This window comes from Biomphalaria glabrata, chromosome 8 (assembly GCF_947242115.1).
Source record: "Biomphalaria glabrata chromosome 8, xgBioGlab47.1, whole genome shotgun sequence".
In the NCBI taxonomy this organism is placed as follows: Eukaryota; Metazoa; Mollusca; class Gastropoda; family Planorbidae; genus Biomphalaria; species Biomphalaria glabrata.
In genome coordinates, this window is record NC_074718.1 from 30070573 (window position 1) to 30094854 (window position 24282).

A 24282-nucleotide genomic window follows, 5' to 3' on the forward strand; every position below is an offset into this window, starting at 1 on the left:
ATTAGAGTTGGGTGGACACAAGGCATCCTAAAAACCCTGAAATTCAAAACTCCAGTCTTCACTTAGATTCAAACCGGAGAACCCTCAGTTCAGAAGCCAAGCACTTTACCACCCAGCAACAATGCCACCAGGGCAATGAGTACTGATATCTTTTTTTTGGTTATAGATTTATTGTTGCATGATTATTTTCATTTCTAAACCACAAATTAAAAATAAAACTTTCTTTCATCTTGGTTTGCCTCAAGTTAAAATGCTTATTTATTTCCTTTCCTCTATTCTAGATGTTCACAGGCTCCAGCAATGTTTAAATGGAATCCTTCACGAGCACCAGCAGCTCAGCCTGCAGGCTTTCAGCAGTGCCCTCTCCATGACACGCTTGCAGCAGCGGATAGCAGTCTTGGAGAGATATTTCACAGCATTATGTAGGCAGAACCAGGCAGAGCGTAGAGCACCTTCTAAGAAACGTGAAGCCAACCAAAGCAATCTTAACAAACAGAAAAGGTAGGTTAGCCAAGCCTGTACATTGGCTAAAAATATGTACTGTGACTAATTACTGATTGTGGTGATGCTTGGACATGGGGACAATTCTATTTAAAGAATTTAATAATAAAAAAAGATGCTAGCAAAATTGGTATTTACTGTTAACGGAATGTTTGCTTCATTTAACTTAATTAATGGAAACTAAACTGCAACTAATTGTTTTTAGATTGTAGTAAAAGTTTAGTGTGTTCACTATTTGCAGTGATTATCAACTTATATTTTTGTCTCTTTGAATACCTATTTTTTTTTCCTAAATAATTCCCTGTGTTTTGAAATCATTGAGAAACCCAGTCATGTGTTTCTATAAGTCTTATGTTTTGAATCTCATAAACTGCAGGTAAATTACAATTTTAAATAGAACATAGGAAAAACTTGTTTCAAACTAGGTTCGGACATCACAATACAAAAATTTCTATCCTTTGAAAAAAAAAAATTTTTGCACATTTTTTTCAGCTCAATAGCCAAGCCTGTAGAGAAAGCCACCTATGGGCTTGCTAGAGTGGGATCCAGGGCAGCATTAAGTTTTGCCTTTGCTTTTCTACGACGTGCTTGGAGATCAGGGGAGGATGCTGATTTGTGTGGTGAGCTCTTACAGGTAAGACATATTAACATCTGTTTCTATTTTATTGCTAATTTAAAACAAAAAACAAACATAACTCTTTTCTTGTGGACTCATTAAAATTAGGCTTGTAATTCTACATGCTGTACGATTTTGAGTTTTGAAATTTTGTATCTTTAAAAATGTCTAATTAATTTTCTTTTATACCAAGAACCCTATATTACATTTAAACATATTGATTTATTTTCATGAAAAATTCTTTTAAAATGCTTTAAATATTTTTTATCATCAATAATATTGAATGTTTGTAACCAGTGACTATGTTGTTGGTTCTTTAGGATAGACAAAAAATATTTCTCAATGCTAGATTTTTATTATTCTTTTTAAAAAGCTCTCTGTGGTTAAAGAATGCTTATAAGAAAGTGTCCATTTAATGTGTTGGCTGAATGATTGCCAATGTTGTTAAGGTGATTGCTGATTTACTAAGGCAGATTTTTGGTGAAAAATGTGCTACTACTTCTTATATAATACAGACGTTACTTCAAAAAAGAAGATGATTACGTCCTACGCATCATGCATTTAGTCATGCATATTAACCAATGACTTAAATTCTGCCAAGTCACTGGTTTTCATGGCTAGCTCAGGCAACCCATTCCATGCTCTAATAGCACTGGGAAAGGAGGAGTATTTGTACACATTTGTCCTAGCATATGGGACGAGGAATGTGCCTTTATCTTTGTGTCTTTCAGAGTATTTTATTAAATTTTGTTTTTGTATTTGATTTAATACAACTACTATACTAGTGAAAGTTTATCAGGCAGAATTGTTCATTGCTCCTAAGTGTTTAAGCATTTCACTTTTGATGGTCAGACCAATCATTTTGTGTCCTATTGATGCTGTTAATTAGTGAAGAAAGCTAAGGGTGAAGTAAATGTTTCATCTTTCTCATTTGAGAGAGATAACAAAATTTATTAGCCAAATCCAAACAAATAAAACCATCTGAAATTCCCAACTATGGCACATAGATTTTGGTGTTTCTGGTACACAGAATATAGGAAACGTTAAATAGCTATGAATTGCAAAAGGTATTTGATAATTTTTATTATTTTTTTTTAACAATATAAAGTCACATTTCTAAGCCAAATTGCTTGTAGCAAAAAGTAATTATTACTGAGGTTGCAGCAGTCGTCTTCCAGTATGGCATCCTTGACATTGTTTGGTTTAGCTGTTTATCTCAAACTCTCTTCCAATCTATCTCCTTTTATCTTTTTATATATCTCCAACATTTCTTCATGTTGCTTTCTCTTCATTTACTATGTGACTGTATTTTATTGCTAAAAATGTATTGTGAATCTGTAATACAATGCTCTCATAATTTAAAAAAAAAAAATTATTCATAAACACATGCTAATCATTTTTTTCATTTTATGATTACCCTTTGTGCAATTCAGTGTGCATTTACTTAGCAAAAATTTTGCAGTATACAATAATAATGTATTATTGTGTATGTGTATATATATTTGTATATATATGTATTAAATGGATCAATTAAATGATACTTTTATTTTTGCATAGGGATCTTTCTTTACTAACCACAGGCATATATACATTTGATAGTTCTTGATGACTTTGTAAATATGTTTTCTTTTCTAGAATTTGCTTATCTTTATGTCTTAGTGTCTATTTGTCTAGCTAATCTTACCAGGTTTTGAGTACACTGCATGTCTGTTTTTGTGCCCATATGGCAGTCAAAATAGTTGACTCTGGTATTTTTGTAAATTGTTCTTTTATATATATATATTATTTCAAAGAAATACACCCCCAAAACTTGAAGTAAAAATTATAATGCTCAACTGAAAGGGAATACTTTACTTTAACATGCAGACATTGGAGAAGCTGTTTTCAGTGTTAATAATTTAAAAAAATGCAAATGACTTTAAAAAAAAATGTATCACTTAATTTTTTAAGTTTTGTATGAAAATAAACTTAATTACTATTCAACATTGTTCAAGGGGGCCTTGCACCTTGAAGTTTTATGAATTACTTAAAAGCAATGAATGGAGGAAAAAAAATGACTTGTCTCAAAACAATACCAAATTTTTCATTTAGTCTCATTGTGCTGAGAATTTCCTATTGTGCTACTTTCATGTCTTCACAACATATAGAAAGTCAATCAAAATACATTGTATGCTTACTATGAATCCTTTGTGGGAAAGCAAAATTGAGACAGTGAGGCCATATTGTTGCAACAAGATGATGTATGAATACATTGAAAGTTTGATTGCAATTTGGTTTTACTTGTTTACAGCTTAGAATGTTTCATATATGTGCAGTTAATGTCAGGTAGTTTATATTTTAAATAATATTTATTTTTCTTTTACTTTGCTTAATGTAAAATTAATACTTATTATAAATAAGTATGTGTTACAAACATGTAATTGAAATTTATTGAAGACTTTTAAACAAACTCAGTGTACCATTCATTAATTTATTGGAAATACAAAAGTAAACTCATTACTTTCTATTTATTGAAGAATAACAATTGTTTGAGTATTAGACTTGTTTCTAATGACACTGACAACGCACTTCTTGGAATCCATCCTGATGGTGGATGCTGGTTGAAATGCTATCATAATCAGCAGAGCAGCAGTAAAGCTTTAAGAAAGGAACAAAAAAAAACAACATGAGCTCTAACATTGATTAGGAAATTGTGTTACTTATGTAGTACAAAGTGTACTTTGATTGTTGAAGTTCTATAAAAAACAATTTAAGCCTCACAACTTTTTGTGCTGCTAACCTAATTTTTTTTTTCAAAATTATTAAAATAGCAATGAATAGTTTTGTTGTTGCTGTATTGAATCTTGAAACTTTTAAAAAGTATCCTCTTTAAAGTTTAAATAAAATGTCTCTAATTTACTAACTATTGCTACATGTAGCCAAAGTAGCTTCCCATGCTAATCATGTACTGCAAATTTTATTGATAAATTAGGTACTGAGCTAACTGTAGTCTTTTAGAGTTACCTGTCCTTGCTCGAAGGATGTCAAGTGGGCATTCTGACAGTTATGGTGACCTTCCATGCATGGGGCAGCTTGTTAGAGAAATGCAATTTTTTATTTTATTTTTTATTTTTTATTTCAGTTTCTATAAAGTGACATCAACAATTTATTTTATTAAGCTTTATAACTTATTTCTGGTCAAATTATTTTGACTGACATTAGTATAACTTACCAGCACTGAAAGCCAGGCATGCAATCAGGAAAGAGATGAAGAAAAACAGTTTCATTTTGACTAGGTTGTTTGGGCAGCTGACTGAAATTAATTTACAGGAAATGAATGTGAATTGTTCAAAAAACAAAACATTTCTACGTAATAAAACTTGTAAAATATTTTTCTTCGTACTTTACCAATCATGTGATGATCATTAACTTTATTCTATTGAGAATCTCAAGAGAAATAATTTCATAGTTGCTGTCCAAAAATTGCTTAATATTTTAATACGGAAATTGTAATTAAGAGGTTGGTTAAAAGTGTATACTATTGTATAAAAAAAAAAATAAGACTGACTATGACACTTATTATTACGTAATGCTGGTGAATGAAAGGCTAAAAAACTTTAGGTTGCAATATGTTCCCAGCAGAATAGAAACTTGAATACATTTCCAACAGTTATCCATGATAAATTATACCCATAAGACACTAAATATAAGTAAATTTAGTATCTATATATATGTATTATTTCTTCCTAATAAACTTTTTTTTTTACAGTTTTTGGGAAAAATAATTTGCCACTGATTCGCAAGAAACAGCCATTATTTTTTCATTAATGTTAACATACTCTTGTCAAGTTATTATACTAATTTACAAATGTGAATTATTAAAAAAATATTATGTTTTGATCTAAATGCAGTATATCCAATTCTAATTTTGGGCCATTGTTACCCTCAAATCTGCATCTTTTGATTAAGGAATTCTCTAAATCTAGTTATTAAATGTTTAAAAATTTATTTATTTTTTTTAATTTTAATATGCTAAAATGAAATCAACAAAATAGTAATGCATTTACACATTTTTGGTTAGAGGAAGATGTTAAAAAAATAACTATGGCAAGTGGCCTATATTTTTGCATTAATATGACTTATTAATTTAGTGTTGAGACTTACCGTTTTTATAAAAGGTAATTTGGTTTTGTATTAGCTTTTTTCATTAATTACTTTGTATTTATAGAGACTCACAAGGCCACTGTAGGAAGTGTTTTTTGCTTTTCTTTTTTTTTTTTTTAAATGGTTATCTCTTAAATAGGTTGCCTTACTTGTGTGACCTAAGCTTGAGATAAGCATCAAAGTACTAGTATTTTTGTTAAACATTTTAAAAATGTATTCTCTTATTTTTGTAAATCCCTTCTGGCACATTAACCTGTTGTTTTTTAGCTGTGAAAAATGTCTGTCACACTTAGCTCCTACAAATTACAATTCATTAAATACTGATAGGATGAAATGAATTCATTGTTAAAGTTTTACATCTGTTCCTAACTTATGCTAGACTTGTTGAAATGTGCCACAATCTTTCAAGTAAATGCTCATGCTCAATACTATGTAAAATATTTTAAAAACTGAAAATATTTGTAATTTTGTTCTATCATGGTACAAAAATATGTTTAAATTTATCACAATTATTTACAACTTTAGAATAAATCACAATTTTAGATATCTATGTAACATTTGAAGTTTATTGGGAATATGACAAGGGTAACCCAAACTAATCGTTAAAGTGATTTAACTTTATTATTTTTTTTTACCCTGGTTTTCTTCCATCTTGTTCATTGCATTGTGAAAATATTTCTAGTAACACTAATATCTTGATATCATTACATGAATATCAGGATATGTTAACTCCAGGCATACGTTTTCTATTTTTCATATTCTTGAGATCAATTATAAGTTATAACATCTGTGAAACATTTGTATTTTGGTTGTTTTTAATTTTAAGCAGCCATTCCCCTATAGTTAAATCTCAACATGTTGTTACAACACTTTGGCTAATCGCTGATTTGTTGATTTGACTACTCTTCCTTTTATACATTTTTAATAGGATATAAAAGTTAATAGCCTCACTTTTACTGTGCTTTTTTTTGTTAAACTAAATTTAATGGAAATTTAGGCAAGATTTTTTTTGGATATAAACTCTACATTTTCATAGCTTTAGTAACATTCAAAGCTTACAAATTTTAAATGTTTAATTTAACTATCCATGTTCAAAGACAGTCAAGTGGGCAGTTGTAATATCCCTCAATTGTTTTCTATTAACATTATTTTAAAATGCACAGTGCTGATTCTTCTTTATTTTAATTAAGTCAGAGCAGGCAGATTAAGTTTTGGTTTTTTAAAAAAGTTAAATGAATTTGGTTTACAAAGATTTAACTCAGTATTTCCCTAACTGTGTTCTGTGGAATCCTAGTGTTCCAAGAGGCCTGAGTAATGTTCTACGAACTACTGGAGTAATTAACTAGTAGGCCACTAGGTAAATTAATCTCTCTAAATAAAATAAGCAAAGTGTTCTGTTAAATAATCAGAATGTGCGAAGTGTTACATTCAGGAAAAAGTTTGGGAAACATTGGTCTAACTAATAATAAGTAATATTATGTTTTAGGGAGTGTTAGAGTTTCTATTGTTTTGAATGCTGATATATTTCTATTATGAAGGCTACTTCTTTCTTATAATATATTGTTTATAAAAATATGCTAATGTGTTCTTTTAATCAAGAAAAGAACAAGAAAAATATTTTTACAAAACTTTAAAAAAAAACAAAGCTTATACTTATTAGCTTAGTTGTATTAATTAGTTTAGATCAGTCATGTAATTTAATTTGTAATATGTCCAGACTAACAATAATAAATCTGTGCGATCAGAAATATTTTTACCAATTGTTTTTGTTTAGTGCAACTTCATGCTTTTAGCTTTCTCAATATGCTATGAGCGTATCACTTTTCTGGACCAGTTAGGAAAGGGTTGAGGGAAAAAAGAAGGGGGTATCTGGGTGAATGTTATCATGATAGCTTTTGAAATGCATATATTAAAAAAAAGGAGTGACCTGATTCAACTCAGGGCTCAAGGGGACACACTATCCACTATGCTAAGGGAGTTTTTTTTAATGAAAATATGTTTTATACTTATCTGTTGTTAGTTTTAAAATTTAAGTTAACTAATTGGTAATTTTTTTTTCCTGCTTTGTAAGGTAAAAGAAATAATTGTGCAAAATTTCAGCTTAATTGGAGATTGGGTGTGGGATAAATAATGTGTACAAACTTTTTACCAGACAGAGTTGATATAACCTTTGTAACAAGAAAAAGATAAAAATACTTTTTAAAAAAAAAGCTTATAATAACCCTACTTGTATCAATTAGTTTGAATCAGTTTTGTAATTAAATTTCAAATAGATGTAGACTAACTATAAAAAAGCATTTAATTCGAACTCATGGCTCAAGCCTTCTCAGGCTTCTCAAGCCAACATGGTAACCACTCTGCTAGTGGAGAGCCTATGAACAAGGAAGATTGTATAGTAATCTATAGTCATGTTGTGTTCACTAAGACTCAGATGACGATGTCTAAAGGGGACTAATTTATCTTATACCACCACTTCAGTCAAGTACACTTTCTTACCCTTTGTTTGAGATACTAAAGAAAAAAATTACCAATAATTAATTAATGGATTTTTTATTTTTTAAAAATGTATTCTTGTGTTGCCAGGTAAAAGAAATAATTGTGCAAAATTTCAGCTTGATCCAAGATTAGGTATGATAGAAATAATGTGTACAAACTTTTGACCAGACAGAGCGAGTTGATATAAGCTTTGTAAAAATAACAAAGTAAAACCTAGTTTAAAAAAAAATTGTTTGCCCAGTCCACTAGTAACATATTATTATTGGTGCTTTCATTTGTTTTTTTTTAATTTGGCCCAGATGAAAGGAGACATTGAAATGACTATAAAAGTAATTAATTCCTAAAATTTTGAGGAATTAGGAACCCATTTAAATTACAAGAACCAAAATTTAAATATTGAAAAAGACTTGAAATTCTAATCAAGGCCAACATTGAACCTTCACCTTTCACCTCAACTGGAGAGTCCTATTTTCTTAACAAAGTGAATAAATTTATCTCTCTCATGATGTAGCTGATATGCTGGTGACCTGGTTGAAAAATATAAAAAAAATGAAAACAAAAAATTTAAGTTGTCAGTTGGTGAGTGTCCTTGAAAACATCTGTTGTGAACGTTATAGATAAAGTTGTTTTGTTTTTAAACGTCTTTAAACTAATTGTCTGGCAGAACCACATTTTTTTTCACCTTATCTTAAAAGCAACAATTTTATCATTTGTCCTGCAGTTAGCCCAAATAAAAAATTACTTAGACACGTACAAAAGAAATACAATTTTATTTAGCTGAAACTATCCTTTTGTACCATAATTCCTAAAAAAAAAATGGTTTAATTTATAAAATCTACTTTAAATGAGTAATATTTTAAATGCCAATAATTAATTTTTAATTTGAAATCCTGACTGAGAGATGCACCTTAACCATTTAGCTTGCAAAACTGGTATTTTAAACAAAGTTAATAATTTTCTAAACTAGTACCTTTTAGGAAAGTTTACTTTTTTTTTTGCCATTAGTGTGTCTGTTATTTTAGATCTCAAAAACAAAAAGTGTTGTTGAAAATTCAATTTTATCATCACCTGAATTGTGCATGAAATAGGTGCAATATCTATTTGTGTTCTTTTGAAAGAGTGCCCTTTGTAATTTAAATAAAGCATTCCTATTATACAAACACACATAAAAACCATTTTGTTTTAATGAAAAAAAAATTTGTTAATCACAGTCTCATCTCATGTACATTGTTTGCCATTGTAAAACAGATTTGACTATCACCTTCATTGCATTGAAAATGTATTCATGTGTGCCAAAGCTACTTTTCTGAATAGAGTCTCATTTTGATGTTAAAATGAGGTATGCCTATTGTGTTCATGTTGGAATAGACCATGTTATTGCTGTTATTCATGATGACATGGCCTACAGTGTGCCGATGTGCCAAAAAACTCTAGATTAATGAGAAATGATCACAATAGAGGTTGACAAAGATTTCCATATTTTTATTTTTACTAATTGATAAAGGTAATAATGGTCTCTCTTTACTATGTAAATAAGTTTCTCTTAGGAATAAAAAAATCTATTGCTAAAATTATGCATATTTTCTAAATTCAAATAGATGAAGCTCAACAAGGAAGACAGTATATTATTTTAATGAAACACTTTTTTTATATATTATATTTGCATTCATATGTTTGAGTATTAGACTTGTTTCTAATGACACTGACAACGCACTTCTTGAACGCCGTCCTGATGGTGGATGCTTGTTGAAATACTATCATAATCAGCAGAGCAGCAGTAAATCTGTTAGACAGAAACAAGATTTTAATCTACAGTTAAAACATTTGACTAATAATGTAGATAAGTTGTTAAAATCAATATGTCATATAAGATACATAAAACCAAAGTTCAACTGTTTAAATACATGCATTTTTGTACTTTCAGCAATTACATTCAATCCCTTTTAAGCACAGTGTACATTAGTTTAAAAAAAACTATTTCAGAATTTAATAGTCAAGGGAATGGTAGAGTTGTTTTTATGACTTTTTTCCCCCTCCCATTGGATGACTCCATTTTCTTGTGTTGACAAATGAAGGAGATGAAATTGTATTTTATTTTTTAAATCTTTGAATGCAAATGGAAGACAAGATGTTTCTATTGAATAGTGATTAATTTGTAAATAAAGTCTAGTCCTTACCATTCCATGTTCAAAGGCAGTCAGGTGATGATGCTCACAGAGTTGGTGACCTTCCATGCATGGGGCAGCTGTTTAAAGAAGTAGTTCAATAATGTTAAGCTTCAACTTTGTCTTTAATGCATCAAAGAAGTAAAATTAATATAGTTAATGTTCTTGAGTAATGTTTGCAAAAGATATCTGATTAACTTACCAGAACTGAAAGCCAGGCAGGCAATCAGGATTGAAAGGAAGATCAACAGTTTCATTTTGAATTAGTTCTTGGAAATATTTGCTGAAATAAGATTTGGAACAATACATGTATAAATAGAAGGTGCACACAACAGTATCTTTATTTTTGTCTTTAATTTGAAATCATTTTCAAAAGGCTTTCAATTTTGTGTCAAAAATAAGTAAAACTAAATACACTAATTACAAATATATTAGCTATAGCACTTTTCAAAAAGAGTGATTTGATTCTGAAGACATACCACTGGACTAGAGCTAGTGGATTTTTTTTGTTTAGACTTCTTAGCTTCTTTGCTTTATATTTATAGAAACTCTCAAGGCCATTGTGCACTTTTAAATTATATTTAAATTTTAGTACCTAATTGACCTATCCAAAATAGTACACAAGTTTTACAAATTTAGGAAGTTAGGATTTTGTTTTTCTACTGTATTTTTACTACATCATCATTTGTGTTATGGCATGTACAAAATAGACAGACACTTTATTTGTCAGGAATTACCAAATAAGGCTTTGCATTTTTACTATTTACACTTTAACATTTTGACCTTATTTTTTTATCAATATGGTCACAATTGATTCATTCTTTAAATAAGTATTATCATTAAAAAAAAACAACAGCATTCTTCTTTTTGTACTGCATCACTTTATTTCTTCTCCTATTGAAATCTTTTGTTGAGTTTTGATGAATTTACTCATTTCAAATGCAGCTTAAGTATTTCTTACATTGTTCTCGCTCTTTCGTTTGATAACAAGTTTAATTCAAGTCAATTTTATAGTTCTGAGTGAAGACCAGGAATTTTTTTATTTGGGGATTTTTTGGGTGCCCCTAGTCCACCCAATTCATTGGTACATGACATAAGTTGGGTAAAGTAAAGCAGTTGGTCATTATGTCACCCTCGTTGACCATTGGCCAAGTAACTTTTACATCATCTGCTCTATAGGTTGCATGATCTGAAAGGGTACAGTTTTTTGTTATTATTCTTAATTTATAATTAGTACTTGTTAGATATTTGCAGTCATGACACTTTGACTAATAAAGAAAGGGATAGCAGGTACAGAATCCTATTACCTTGTCTTTTTACTGGATGAACTATTTACTCTGATTTTCAGATAAGCAATTCTGTGTCCAGGTGTAGCTGATTACCTATTTAAATCAATGTGTTTACATTATTAATGTCAGTCAGTGTCCTTCAAACAACTCTTGTTTTTGTTTTATTTAAATTAAAGCCTGTTAAATATATTTTTTAAAAGTTAAAGTCTGGTAAATATAGAAGATTTACTTATTGTGGTCCAGAATATTTCCCACTTATTGTTTTTGAAAAGAAAATAAACAAAAAAACAAAACAAAAACTTAACAAATAAACAAACAGTAATAAAAGAACTCTACTTGAATTACAAATACTTGGGTTTTATTCAACAAGATCACTCTAAACCAGTGGTCTTCAATGGGGGCGCTATCGCACTACAATAAGCAATCAAAAAACCTACTATACCATGTATAAAATGTTATCTATATTATAAAGTAGAATGTGAGGTGTATGTATGTATGTATGTATGTTACTTATAGACATCAAAACCGCTTGACAAATCTTGATAAAACTAGGCAGGAATGTTCCTTGGGTACTAACTTAGACCGTAGTGTATGTATTGTAGCCCTAAAACAAACTTAAGACCCTCAAAAAAAATAAAGTTGTCCGACTCTATTACAGCTATAGTATTTTATGGATCTAGGCCATGGTTAACAATGTTGACATGAGAAAAGATCGAAAGGATTTAGACCTAGATCTAATTTTAAGAAATACACTTTGCGCACATAGTTTTTTACTTTGACACATGAAAATACAAAAGAAGATCCAATGATTTCAATATATTATAAAATTAACCTTCAATTTTGTGTTTCAAAAGCATTTTTACATAAATTAGTTCCTTATATCTGTGACTACAGATTTCCTGACGAACATTCTTTCATTAGACAATACCGTAATGAATCGCGTACTAAATATTAATTTGTTTAATTGTTTATTTTATAATCCCATCCCTAGATCTAAAACTCTAATTCAACTCTAAGATGATAAAACTTCTCTTCGCACAGATAGTTTTATACTTTAACACATAAACATATTAATTAAAGTCCATTCATTTCATATTTTGATCAAATAAACATTCAAATTTGGTTTTCTAAAGCTACATTCGTCTACGAAAGCTGCGAAGCCGAGTTGAGATAGGCCTAGATCTATATTCATTCATGAATCGCATACTAAATATTATTTCGTTTAATTGTTCACTTTATAATCCCATTCATTTAACAAAGCTATCGCTCTTTTCGCTTTTAATAGATAAGAATGTATCGACTTCGGGTAAACCCATTTTCGCAAAACTAATTTTATTTTCGTAGCGAAAGAGAAATAACGTGAAAGGATCATTAGCTACGTTTAACATTCATCTAAATCCAATCCACTAGATTATTCAAAAGCATTTTTTACATAAATTAGTACCTGATATCTGTGACTACAGATTTCCTGGCGAACATTCTTTCATTAGACATTACTATTACCAAATGGTTACACATTAAGTTATTAACACATCTCTCTACTGAGTCTATTCCTAGGCCTAGGTCTAAAACTCTTATTGAACTCTAAGATGATAAAACTTCTTTTCGCAAAGATAGTTTTATGCTTTAACACACAAACATACTAATTATTGGCCATTCATTTCATATTTTAATCAAATTAACATTCAAATTTGTTTTTCTAAAGCATTTTTAATACATTCGTTCGCTGTTCGCTAAAGCTGCGTATCCGTGTTGAGATAGGCCTATATTCATTCATGAAAAAAGATCAGGCATGCGCAACACAGAATGAACTCTATAGAAGCCAATTTTTAACTCTAGATTAGTCTAGATCTAGATCTATGTCTACCTCAAGATCTACTTTATACTGTAACACATGAACATACAAAATGAAGTCTATTCATCTCAAATTTTAATCAAATATATGTAGGCCTACAAGCAAATGTTTTAATTTGAACAAATGGATTTAAGCCTATTAGCTATTCTGATTTGATAGCTTCATTCACACTATTTTTACATTGACACATTCGCTTTACTTATTACATTATTACTTCGTTTAATGGTTTACAAAACACTCTCAGTGACTATATCGACAGTAATGCGCAAATAAAGACCCGCGGGTCGCGGGTAACATGTCTAGTTAAAATATAAAGAAGCAATTTCATTTAATACTATGGGAAAACAAACAAATCCACATCATATTCTATAAACCAATCAATCCCTCTTTTCTTTATCAACATTTTTTATTAAATTTCCTTTGTAAATATTTTCTTCATTTGGCAAAACAATGGTATAATTTTATTTTAATTATGATTTTTTTTTCTTTAAACCAGTAAGCTGTGTTTAAATTTATATGCATAAAAAAGTAAAAAAGCAGCATTATTAGTTCCAATCTAATTGTAGTATTCTATTTGAACTCACCTATTTGGTGGGGAAAACATCCTATTGTATTTTGCATTTGTAATTTTTATCTAAAAGCGTATACTTTATTCACTTAGTTTTTAGATATACATTGCATTTGCAATACTATACATTATCACCACAGCTAAAAAGAAATTATAGAAAAATTAGATGCACTATGTACTTTACAGCCATGTAAAGATAGGACTTTTAAATGTGAATGTATTGGACAGAAGAATTGCAAGAACATCTTTATTTAAGTTTCAAATAATTTAACAACAAAATGTACTGCTCTAAATTCTAATTACTTGATTCTATATGCTCTATGTCAACTGTTTTGTAAAGAAAGTCCAGTCATAAGAACAAATTATTTCCTGATCCTGCAGTAGTAAGGTTGTGCAGACACGTTGGGCAGAGCTGCTACTTTATTATTACTAGATTAAATACTTAACATACAATTTTAAAGAAAAGATATTAGCAAGAGAACAAACCAATGATTCGTCTGAAAAGTAGCTCAAGACAGGAAATAGAAAAGACAAGAAACAATAAAATATTTCAAAATTCTTTTTTTTTTTTTTTTTTTTTTTTTTTGCTTAGCTTCATTACTTGACTATTAAAGCTACAATATACAATATTTAACAGTACTTAGTGTAGGCCACCCCTACGCTAAGGAGGCAAGAAATTGGGGATGACACCTTTTTTTCTTAACTGAAAAATAAACCCAAACATATATTTAAAGATTTGTACTTGATCTCTTTCTTTTTAGGAGTCTCTTGATGCCCTACGGTCATTACCTGAAGCTTCACTTTTTGAAGAAGGATCAGTTTCCTCTGTTTGGCAAGAAGTTGTAGAGCGTGCTACCAAGTTTCTACACTTTATAGTTGCAGGGTAATATTTTAAATATCTAATAGAATTAACCCTTTTTGTCACTAACCTCTAACAAAAATATATCAATGTTAAATTACCATTTTTTGTCAGTAACACTTCAATGCTCTCCTCCCGTGGTATATTTTACCAAACAATCTTATTTAAAAATTACGTAAGCCCATATTTGTGGAGAAGTTTATTTTATAAATGTTTTTGTCAGTCACATCGACCAATGTATTTGACTTGCTAAGTATTGCAAGACTTTGCTTTAAACTTTCAGTATTGTTTTATTCCATTTTTTTTCCTCATCCTTTCTCGTGTATTTTGGATAAATCTTAAACACTTACAGAGACTTAAATGGTGGAACTGTCAGCGGACATGGGGCCTCATCCAAAATTCCAGTCCAAGACCAGCAGGTTGCTCTTTGCCTCATTCTGGAGCTGGCAGTACAAAGAGGTGCCCTAAGTAGTGTCTTGCAGGCAGTTCTACTTCTGCTAAACCTCTGGAACAACAGTCACCATGACTATGACAATAGGGTCAGCAGCAGCTTGGTGTCAGCTCCACTCATTCCACTTCTCAAGAGATTTGAAGCTATCCACAATGCCAAGACCAAGGTCTCACACTTAGCTAGATATGATGAGGTAAGAGAAATGACACAAAGAAATGACAGTTTTATTTTAGATTTTTCCAAAACCCAATTTTATGCAAATTACAACAGCATTTGTCCGTTCTGTTAGGTTGATATTTAATACTTAGTTTTAAGTTATTTTAAGCTTTTATTACTCTCCTTGAATGTGATCTATTGATATGCACTGCTCTTTTAATTTAAACATTTTTTATACAAGTAAACCTAGTCTGTTACTAATATGAGCCACATTATACAAGTGCTTATCCTTGGCCTAAAAATGGGGGCAGCTTAATTCCTTTTTAGGATGGCTGCCTGGCTGTGTGGCATGTGCTCTGGATTCGTAACTTGCCCACAACTATCCCCTGCCATCTCGCTGGAGGTTTGTGTTAGGATGTAACAATCTTTATTCTGAAGGAACAAATGAAACATGTACAACAATTCTTTCTCTTGTTAGGGCACGATTAGGAATTAGTTATTTGTTTCGGAAAGAGGGGAAGTTTTGACTTAGAGACAATGACATGACTAGTAAAAACTAGGTTTTAGTGTGATGGCCCTCTTGTATAGCGTGTATGAGTGGCTTGTTAGGCTTGTTAGGTGTCTAGTGGATGATTATTTTGAGTTTGCAACACACTGGGCCATCAGAGATATATCAGGAGCAGGCATGCAACAAAACAAACAATGGAGAAAGATACACAAATTTTAAAGAATTGATGGATATTTATTTACATAAAATATACAGGGAAGAATAAAAATTGGGGGGGGGGGGAGGATTTGCATCTATATCTTAGTGATGTTATATCATCATACTTGGCACTTAATGAGAGAGTATGTCACTTTTGTCCTCCGAACTTATCTGGTTGTCCTATCGATGCAGTAGCTGGCTCTGCTCCTGGGTGGAGGTCTTGCAGCTGGAGGTGGCGCTCTAGCGGGTAGAGGGTCGCTGGTGATTCAGTACTTGTGGAATCTCAATCCAAAGTTCTGTTGTTGTTCAAGTGTGCTGTGGGCAGAGCTGATCTGCCGTGGGCAGCATCATTAATAGGATAGGTCCAATAAGTTGCAATGAGTAGGCGAGGTTATGAAGTCTCGCATAGACACGTGGTCTCAGGAACTTAGTGTCTAATAGGTGTGTGATATCCAGAAGGCACGTACTGCCAACTAGGCAGATAGCACCAAGTAGGTTAGCAAGTAATGCCAAATAGGCAGGTGATGCTAAATAGGCATTTGACTAGGCAGACACCTGAGGGAGGTATTGCTCTAGAAATAAAGATGAACAATATAGTCCAGTCTCGACTGTCAGAGAGAAGGAGAAAATGACAAAAGTGTGTCTAATCCGACTTAGTCTAGCTAATAAAGGTCCGAAAGAGCTGGACGGAAAAGGGAGAGGTGAATCTGACTCGAGAATAAAGTCGCACCTAGAAATGTCAAGAGCGTGTTGACACAGATTATCTCTTTGATCAAAGAGAGACATGGGTATGGGTGGAGGAAAAAATGAAGTATGTCCGGAAGTGCGGGATTGCTAGGTTTGACAAGGTGGTGTCGACCGTGAACGTCAGACACCTGGTGCCATTGCCCGTGATAGGACTGTTTATCTTTCCTGGAGTCAATGGGAGATAAGCGAAAAGTCGTTGTCACGTTGTGGCCAATGTGGTGGACTCGGTCAAGCAAGAAGAGGAAAAGGTGAGGTTTGGTGGTGAAATCGGGCCTAAGAGTAAGAAATAATTGAGATAAAATAAATGAATATAATTAATGCTGTGATAAAATTGAGTGACTCGGTCAGCAAGCTTTTGGGTTGTGATATTTAGGAGAGTGAAATTTCAGTCGATGAAAACATACTATTTCCAGGAAGCCTTAGAGATAGGAAGCTTGTTATGACCTTAGAGAGTTAGCTGACATTCGATGGTTCCCTTCATTGCTATTAAATTTCTTGTTCAGTATCAGCATCGGCTAACTTATATTGATTGTTCGGCCTTTCGCTGGTGTTTTGGATTTTGTTGAGTGTTACCTCTGTTTGGTTTATCTGCATTAGACACTGTGGAAGCGCCTAATACTCTTCAGATCACTCAATAAACACTAAAAAAAAATTAAATTAAAAAAAACAAACATTTATTCTTGTATTTATATATTTTGCGGAGCCTGTTAAATTTGTCTTTGTTTTAGAACACTGTCAGTCCCACTGAATGTTTCCTACAACATCTGACTTACCCCCCTGAGGAGGAAACTGCCATAGACCTCAGGCAAAGTGCTGTAGTCATCATGTCACATCTAGATAGACTTGCAGCTCCTTACTTACCAGTTAGCTCTACTCACAAGGTAACTCTTAATTGTTGAGAAGTAATTTAACAATGTTTTTTTTTAATCTAGGTGTTTTCAAATATGGACTTTTACAAAGCTCATTCCTTTTGTCTTTCTGTCTGGTACAAATTTTGTACACATTATTTTCCCACTTCCGATTCTCTGATCAAGTTGAAATTTTTCACAATTATACATGGTTGATGAAAATACATGAATCAATAAAAAAACATTAACCTATTGTTGCCCTCCTTCAGTTGTAAAGGCTATGGTTCCATCTCGTAGCACACTTTTTTTATGTGACTGTGGAGCCCTATTTTGGAGAGACACTCCCATACACATATATCACAAGCTAAGGTGGCTTTCGTTTTGTTGGTAGAGGAGCCAGACATTTTTTGTTTGGCACACTTTGAATTACTTAATCAATTAGTTGTAATTAATTAATTTTGTTTGTATAGAAAAAGGGAGTAGTACTGACTTATAATTCTTTCGATAACCTTGTCTGTTAGTTTCTACTTGTTTTCTTAATGTTTTTTCTTAGTAAGTAGTAATATACCAATTCAGTGACAGTCAATACAAGTGATTTTACTTTGTTACAATTTTTATTTGTAGAATTAAACTCTGTAAAGATCACATAAACATTATGTTTTGTGAATGAATGAAAATGATGATTGAAATGTATGATTTCAGTCTCATTGCCATCATAGTGTCACACAAGAAATCATTGGCCTAGGTCTGTTGTCTTGGTCCAGTAGCACCAGCTCCAACTCATACCATGTGCTGGAAGTCTTCAATGACCTTGGTGGGGTTCAACAGATTGTCTGTGCTGAGAAACATTTGCTGGCTCTGACCAGGACAGGCCGAGTCTACACAATGTATTATAGTTCAGACACACAGGTCAGTGAAAAATTTCTTGAGCTCTATAAAAAAATTGCATTACTAGAAGTTATTGTTTCCTCTTATTAGAAATATCAGACTCCCTTTTTTCGAATTGATCTTTATATATATATATTTTTTAAATATTTAATATATATTTTATATATATTTTAAGTAGGTCTCAAATCCAGCTAAACATCTATAAAAAAAGAAAGGAAAAGTAGATAGTATTAACTTTTCCAAACAACCACCACTCGATGCATCATTTGATTTGAATTTGAATTTTCTCTTATTAAAATAAAATAGGTGAAAAACCCTAAGATGTCCCAAAGTTCTAGTTCCATTTACAATTCCATTGAAGATAATCAACATATACATGAATCCTCCTATAAAAGTCCTTTTGATTGAATACAATGCTTTTAGATAGATTTTGTTTTCATTTGGTCATCAGGTCATTATAATCCCCAATAATTTTTTATGTCAAGATTAGCTATAGCCAATGACCATTCAAAAACACTTTTTAGGGCTCTTATTTTCAGTAATGACTCATCCTTACACAAAAGTATGGATTTTTGTTTGCATTGACATTTCAACATTTGAGCAAGTTTTTTCCAACCAAGTCTTAAAAGATGTATGGCTTGAATATTTTGTAAAAAAGAAACTATTTTAGCTCCGTGCTTACCTATATTTTCGCCTACATTTTTCATTACACAAAAGTAAAGTTGTTTTTTTTTCCCTTAAGTCTCCTCAGCCAGTGACAGGATTTGGTGAAAAGGAAATCATCAAACTTGCTGCTCATGCAGATGGGAAACATTTCCTGGCACTGACCAGTGATGGTGATGTTTACTCTTGGGGAAATGGTGATGGTGGACGCTTGGGCCATGGAGATAATATGTACGTTGACACTCTATCCAAAGCTTGTACATCAATATAATGATAATAATGAATATAATATTATGAATACAGATATTTGAATTGATTCAACATTAATATTTTAATAAAATATTATTTGAAATCAATATAACAAAAAAAAATTAAAATTTCTTACATTTTTGGGGGAATTAGATTTGATGTAATGTTATCAGAATACTTAAAAAGATCAATTTTTTTTTTATGATTGTTTGTTTTATGGATGTATTTCATTCATCTGAAAAAATTCTTTAGTGAAAGCCTTTCTGAATAAAAAAAAGCATGAAAAGTATCATTTTTATCTTTGCAAATTCTATTACAAGAATTTTTTCTATTAACAAAACCATTTTTTTTAATATAAATAATTGTTAATGATTTTTTTTCCCCCTATGTGCAGCACAAGAGGAGAGCCTACTCTAATCACAGCACTATCTGGCAAGCACATTGTCCAGATTTGTGCTGGCAGTACGTACAGCGCTGCAATATCATCCAGTGGGGAGCTCTACACCTGGGGGCGTGGCAACTATGGTAGATTAGGGCATGGCTCGAGTGAAGACCAGTGCTATCCCAACTTAGTGGCAGCTTTGAAAGGCCACAGAGTCATAGATGTGGCCTGCGGCAGTGGTGATGCCCAGACACTTGCTGTCACAGATACAGGTAACATGTTTGCTTCACTTCTAGTATGTTTATATGCACAGTTCTTTCAATCTTAATGGACCTCATTCACCAATTGTAAAAAAACACATTTAGCCACAACATAATATTGATAAAACAATGAAAAATATGTATCATGTGACAGCCTTTATGGATTATATAATTTGTATAGAAGATATATAGAATCATGTGGCTAAATGTTGTTTGTTTACCATATATAGAATCATGTGGCTAAATGTTGTTTGTTTACGATTGGTGAATGAGGTCCATTCTAGTTTTTAGCCGAATCTTATGACAATTTTAGTCCAAGCATATCAGTTTACCTGTTCTTGAAAGCCTCTAAAGGTCATGTTTAATTTTCACCTCATATCCTATTTTTTGGATTCATTTTCATCTGCTAATTCTCAACATTTGTTTTAAAATGTGTTGAAACTTTTTTTTTTTTAGGTACAGTCTATTCCTGGGGTGACGGGGACTATGGAAAACTAGGTCGAGGAGGAAGTGATGGCTGCAAAACACCTAAAGTGATAGAGAAACTTATGGGCCAGGATGTTGTCAAAGTTTACTGTGGTGCTCAATTCAGCCTGGCTCTCACAAAGTCTGGGACTATTTTCTCATGGTGAGTGGCATGTTTACCTACCAAAAAATGGAATTCCTACTTTTTAAAATATAAATGATGCGTTGAGGATTAGGGCTGGAGAATTAGAAATGTACATATGAATAATAGGAAAGCTGCATGTGAAGACCATAGAAAAACAAAATGTTAACGTTGTAGACGATAGTGTGAAGTCATTATCATGAATATAGGGATAAGGTCTAGAAGATCTTAATTTGATGAAAACAAAAGTAATAAAACTGCATTCTGAGCCAAATAATAAGTCAAAAAATGTTTGAAATAATGTTTAACTTTAATTTTTTTTTTTTTTTTTACTAATTCAACTTGTTGCTGACCATGTTTTCATTTAACTTCAAAGGTTTTCTGATGAGGGGTAGACAAGCTTTTTACTTGACATGTTTCTGGTTATAATTACTTTCAGAAAATGTCTTTGTTAAATATTATCTGAACCTAATGGTTGGCTAAAATATTCAAATAAAATATAACCCAATAAATCTTCAGCTAAGTAAACCCAACAGCAGGATTCTCAACTGTACTCAACAAGTTGTCTCTTCGCTTCTGTTTTTTATATTCCTTAAATTACTTTACAACATTAGTTTTTAAATGGTTTGTATAGGCTAGGTTTTTCTTTTGTGGCATTTGTGGCATTTTTATTGTTGCTTTTGTAAGAAAATCGGTAATGACACTGTTTATATATTCGTGGAGTGGATCTACTACTAATATAGCTCTCCTTTTCTCCTTGTCTGTCTTTAGCCCCTCTTTCAAAAATATTATTTACAATGTTTTGTTTTATGTATAAAGGAATTTTTCAACTCTTTGTGATTTTTTAAATGTGTATCTTTGATTATATATATATATTATTTGTCATTTTTTTCTTAGACTATCACTGTATAAAATTATTTTTTTTCAGGGGAAAGGGGGATAACTTTCGTCTGGGTCATGGCTGTGAAGAGCATATGCGTCATCCCAAGCAGATGGAAAGCTTGAGTGGCAAGCGTGTCCGCAGCCTGGCCATTGGCTCCATGCACTGTGTGGCAGTTACTGAGGAAGGGGAGGTGTATTGCTGGGGCCGTAATGAGCAAGGTCAGCTTGGAGATGAGAGCCATGCTAATGTCACTGAGCCAATTCTTGTCCCAGGGCTAGACGGAAAGCATATAGTTGGAGCTGCTTGTGGACCAGCTCAGGTAAACAGGATTAATAACGTTCTTCTGAGGAGCTCTTAAAAGTAAAGAACACTGCCTTATTTGAGCATATATTACTTTATTAATTTAATGTGTATGTGCAATTTGTTTTATTTTTCTCTTATAGAGTTTCTTCTGGTCATCTAGTGATCACTGGACAGTTGGTTCCAGAATACCCTTTATTGTGGACCTCAACAAGAGCACTTTCGAGCAGCTGGATGACCTGCTGAAAGAGGTCTGTGATGGAATGGATGGCCGTAGTGACTGGCCGCCTCCCCAGGACAGAGAGTGTATTGCTGTAGCTGGTCTGAATCTTCTGAATCTTCAAGTGAGTTTGTTTCCTTTTTTTAATTGCTTTCTCTTTCTTACATTCTTTTTTTTTTTTTACAAAGCTTATGTCAACTCTCTGTTTGTCTGTCTAATAAAAGTTTGTACACATTATTTTCCTCACTTCCCATTCTAGGATCTAGTTGAAACTTTGCACAATTGTTCATTGTTCCTAGCAAAGTATGAATAAAAAAAAATTAAACAATTAATTAATTATTTATTGGTAATTCATTTTATTTGAAATTGATTAAGGGAAATAAGATCTTTCCATTCTGATAGAATTTGCTGTTAATAAACAGTTCTTCTTATTAGATAAGCTTTGTTTTTAATAAAAGATTTATAAAAAAATATTTTGCTTGTTTAAAAATTATCTTTAAATGCTGTATGCTTTAGCTTCATGCAGCCATATGTCAAACAGAAGACATAGAACACTTGGGTTTGAAACAGGGGACAGCACTGGTGGAGAGCTTGAAGCAAAGAGTTGTTGTCCTGGCCAGCAACAATGGAGTTATCAGCACAGTGCAAAAAGCAGCCCAGACTGCCTTACAAAGTGGTTGGTCCATTCTCCTTCCCACACCCGAGGAAAGGGCCAGAGCACTCTCATCACTACTTGCATCTGGTGGTAAGTAGTCTTTTTGTCCTGTTTATCATGTGACCATTTGCAAATTTTCAGTTGTTCCCTTAGTGAAAAGCCATCATTCGTTTTATGCATGTCTGACATGTTCTGATCACACAAATTAAAAGTAAAATTAAAAATTTAATTTTACAATACTCTCATAATTGGTTTGACAGCTACTTTTAATATCCTGATGTTTTTAATTGAATATGCAAACACATAAAGCATTTTTAAAACAAGATGTCTTGTAACATTATAATCTTGTTCAGTGATCAATGTGGTACACCACAACAGTAATTGTATTATACCAATTTTTTAAAAAAAGATTTACTGTACCTGTACAAATGATCCACAATGCTGATTACTCTAAAAAATTATAAAATTTGTGTTCCGCCCTTTATCAATTCTTTTTATTTTAATGGAGCTCTTCAAGAGCTGAAATAAGTGGTGGGATAATATCTGTTACAGAAATCTATGATGAAATTTACAGTTCAATGATATTTTCAGATGTTATTTTTTTGGTTTCATTAAAATGTGATTCAATGTCTTAATACATTAGCACTCTATTGCTTTAGAGTGCAATGTTTAAGGTTAACTCCAAATGAGGGAGCAATTTGATAGGGAGTTTTTCAAACTTTGTCTAAGAAGAGCTCTTCAGGTCTCAATATGAATGAGAAGAGACTAGCTTTTTTTTCCTAAAAAGTATTTAAACAAAAGTACCAATTTCTTATTGTATAAGGCCACCCATAGTAATTGATTATTTCTGTACTTTTTTCAGTTCTAAAATATATTTATAGTGTACATTTTTTTTAAAGACTAGAAAGTTCTATTTTTGTGTGTGTGTTTGTATTATAAAAATATTTTTTTTTAAGTTATCTTTCTTTTTTTAAGAGTTAAAACAAAAATTGGAGTGAATGGACTAAATATTTTTAAAACAATATACACTGTTTGGTTTTCAGGTCGTGACATGACTGTAATGTCTACTGGCCAAAGGTTCATGACGGATCTGCTGGTCAGCTCCCTCATGTCTGATGGCGGCCTTGAGACTGCACTGAACTTGGCAATCAAAGCAGAAGTGAAAGGAATGGATGATGCTAAGGTGATTTTTAAAAAAATGTTTGCCCTCTTTTTACTATTATAGAACAGAATCAACATTCTTGTACCTATTTACATATATGCTATTGTAGTTGTCATTTTTCTACAAGAAAAGCAAAATGTATGCAAATATTTTTACTTGCAGCACTGTTACATAAAATACACTTACACCCAGCCATTGTTAGTTGCAATTATATCCAGATAGTGTTATCATTTCTTAGCACTAAGCTTTTTGAAAAGACTATAGGTGTAAACTACAAAATGAAATTTAGAGATTTTAAGTCCAAAGTAAAATGGTCACTGTAACACTTGATACTGTGTTAACTTTTTTTTCTCCTAATTGACAATACCATCGTTCATTTGACCTCATTAAATTAAATTAGATTTTATAAACTTTACTTTGTGTTATATAAAAAGAGCATGCATTCCCCTTTAATTCTATACCAAATACAACACTTTTCGGTAACAAACGAGAAAGTTATTCAAGCTTAACCATAACAGGGGAAAAATATACTAATGACAAAATGAAGAATTTCATCGGAACATGGAAAATAATTACGGAGAGAAAGAGTTAAGAGGAGATCTGGTACACAGAA

The 24282-nt window shown here is 31.8% G+C and overlaps 1 protein-coding gene and 1 long non-coding RNA gene across 7 annotated transcripts in view; one reads left to right on the top strand and one right to left on the bottom strand.

Annotated features, from left to right (window-relative positions):
* The window catches only part of LOC106066440 (E3 ubiquitin-protein ligase HERC2-like), a 120442-nt gene that overhangs the window by 49027 nt on the left and 47133 nt on the right, over nucleotides 1-24282 (top strand). For all 4 annotated transcript variants that reach the window (XM_056038993.1, XM_056038994.1, XM_056038996.1 and 1 more), the window contains 13 exons: nucleotides 282-501; nucleotides 994-1135; nucleotides 14395-14516; nucleotides 14845-15136; nucleotides 17281-17433; nucleotides 18103-18309; nucleotides 19031-19182; nucleotides 19595-19854; nucleotides 20299-20470; nucleotides 21378-21651; nucleotides 21776-21976; nucleotides 22369-22597; nucleotides 23551-23690. In XM_056038993.1, coding sequence (XP_055894968.1) covers nucleotides 282-501; nucleotides 994-1135; nucleotides 14395-14516; nucleotides 14845-15136; nucleotides 17281-17433; nucleotides 18103-18309; nucleotides 19031-19182; nucleotides 19595-19854; nucleotides 20299-20470; nucleotides 21378-21651; nucleotides 21776-21976; nucleotides 22369-22597; nucleotides 23551-23690 — 2564 coding nt within the window. The remainder of the gene's footprint in view (nucleotides 1-281; nucleotides 502-993; nucleotides 1136-14394; nucleotides 14517-14844; nucleotides 15137-17280; nucleotides 17434-18102; nucleotides 18310-19030; nucleotides 19183-19594; nucleotides 19855-20298; nucleotides 20471-21377; nucleotides 21652-21775; nucleotides 21977-22368; nucleotides 22598-23550; nucleotides 23691-24282) is intronic.
* On the bottom strand, nucleotides 9373-10487 carry LOC106066441 (uncharacterized). Of its 3 annotated transcripts, none has more exons than XR_001217546.2 (4): nucleotides 10401-10487; nucleotides 10124-10204; nucleotides 9934-10001; nucleotides 9373-9539 (listed from the first exon to the last, which is right to left on the bottom strand). It is a non-coding gene; the product is annotated as an uncharacterized LOC106066441 (long non-coding RNA). The 3 variants fall into 3 exon arrangements; XR_001217547.1 differs by lacking the exon at nucleotides 10401-10487 and adding an exon at nucleotides 10366-10384; XR_001217548.1 differs by lacking the exon at nucleotides 10401-10487 and adding an exon at nucleotides 10346-10364.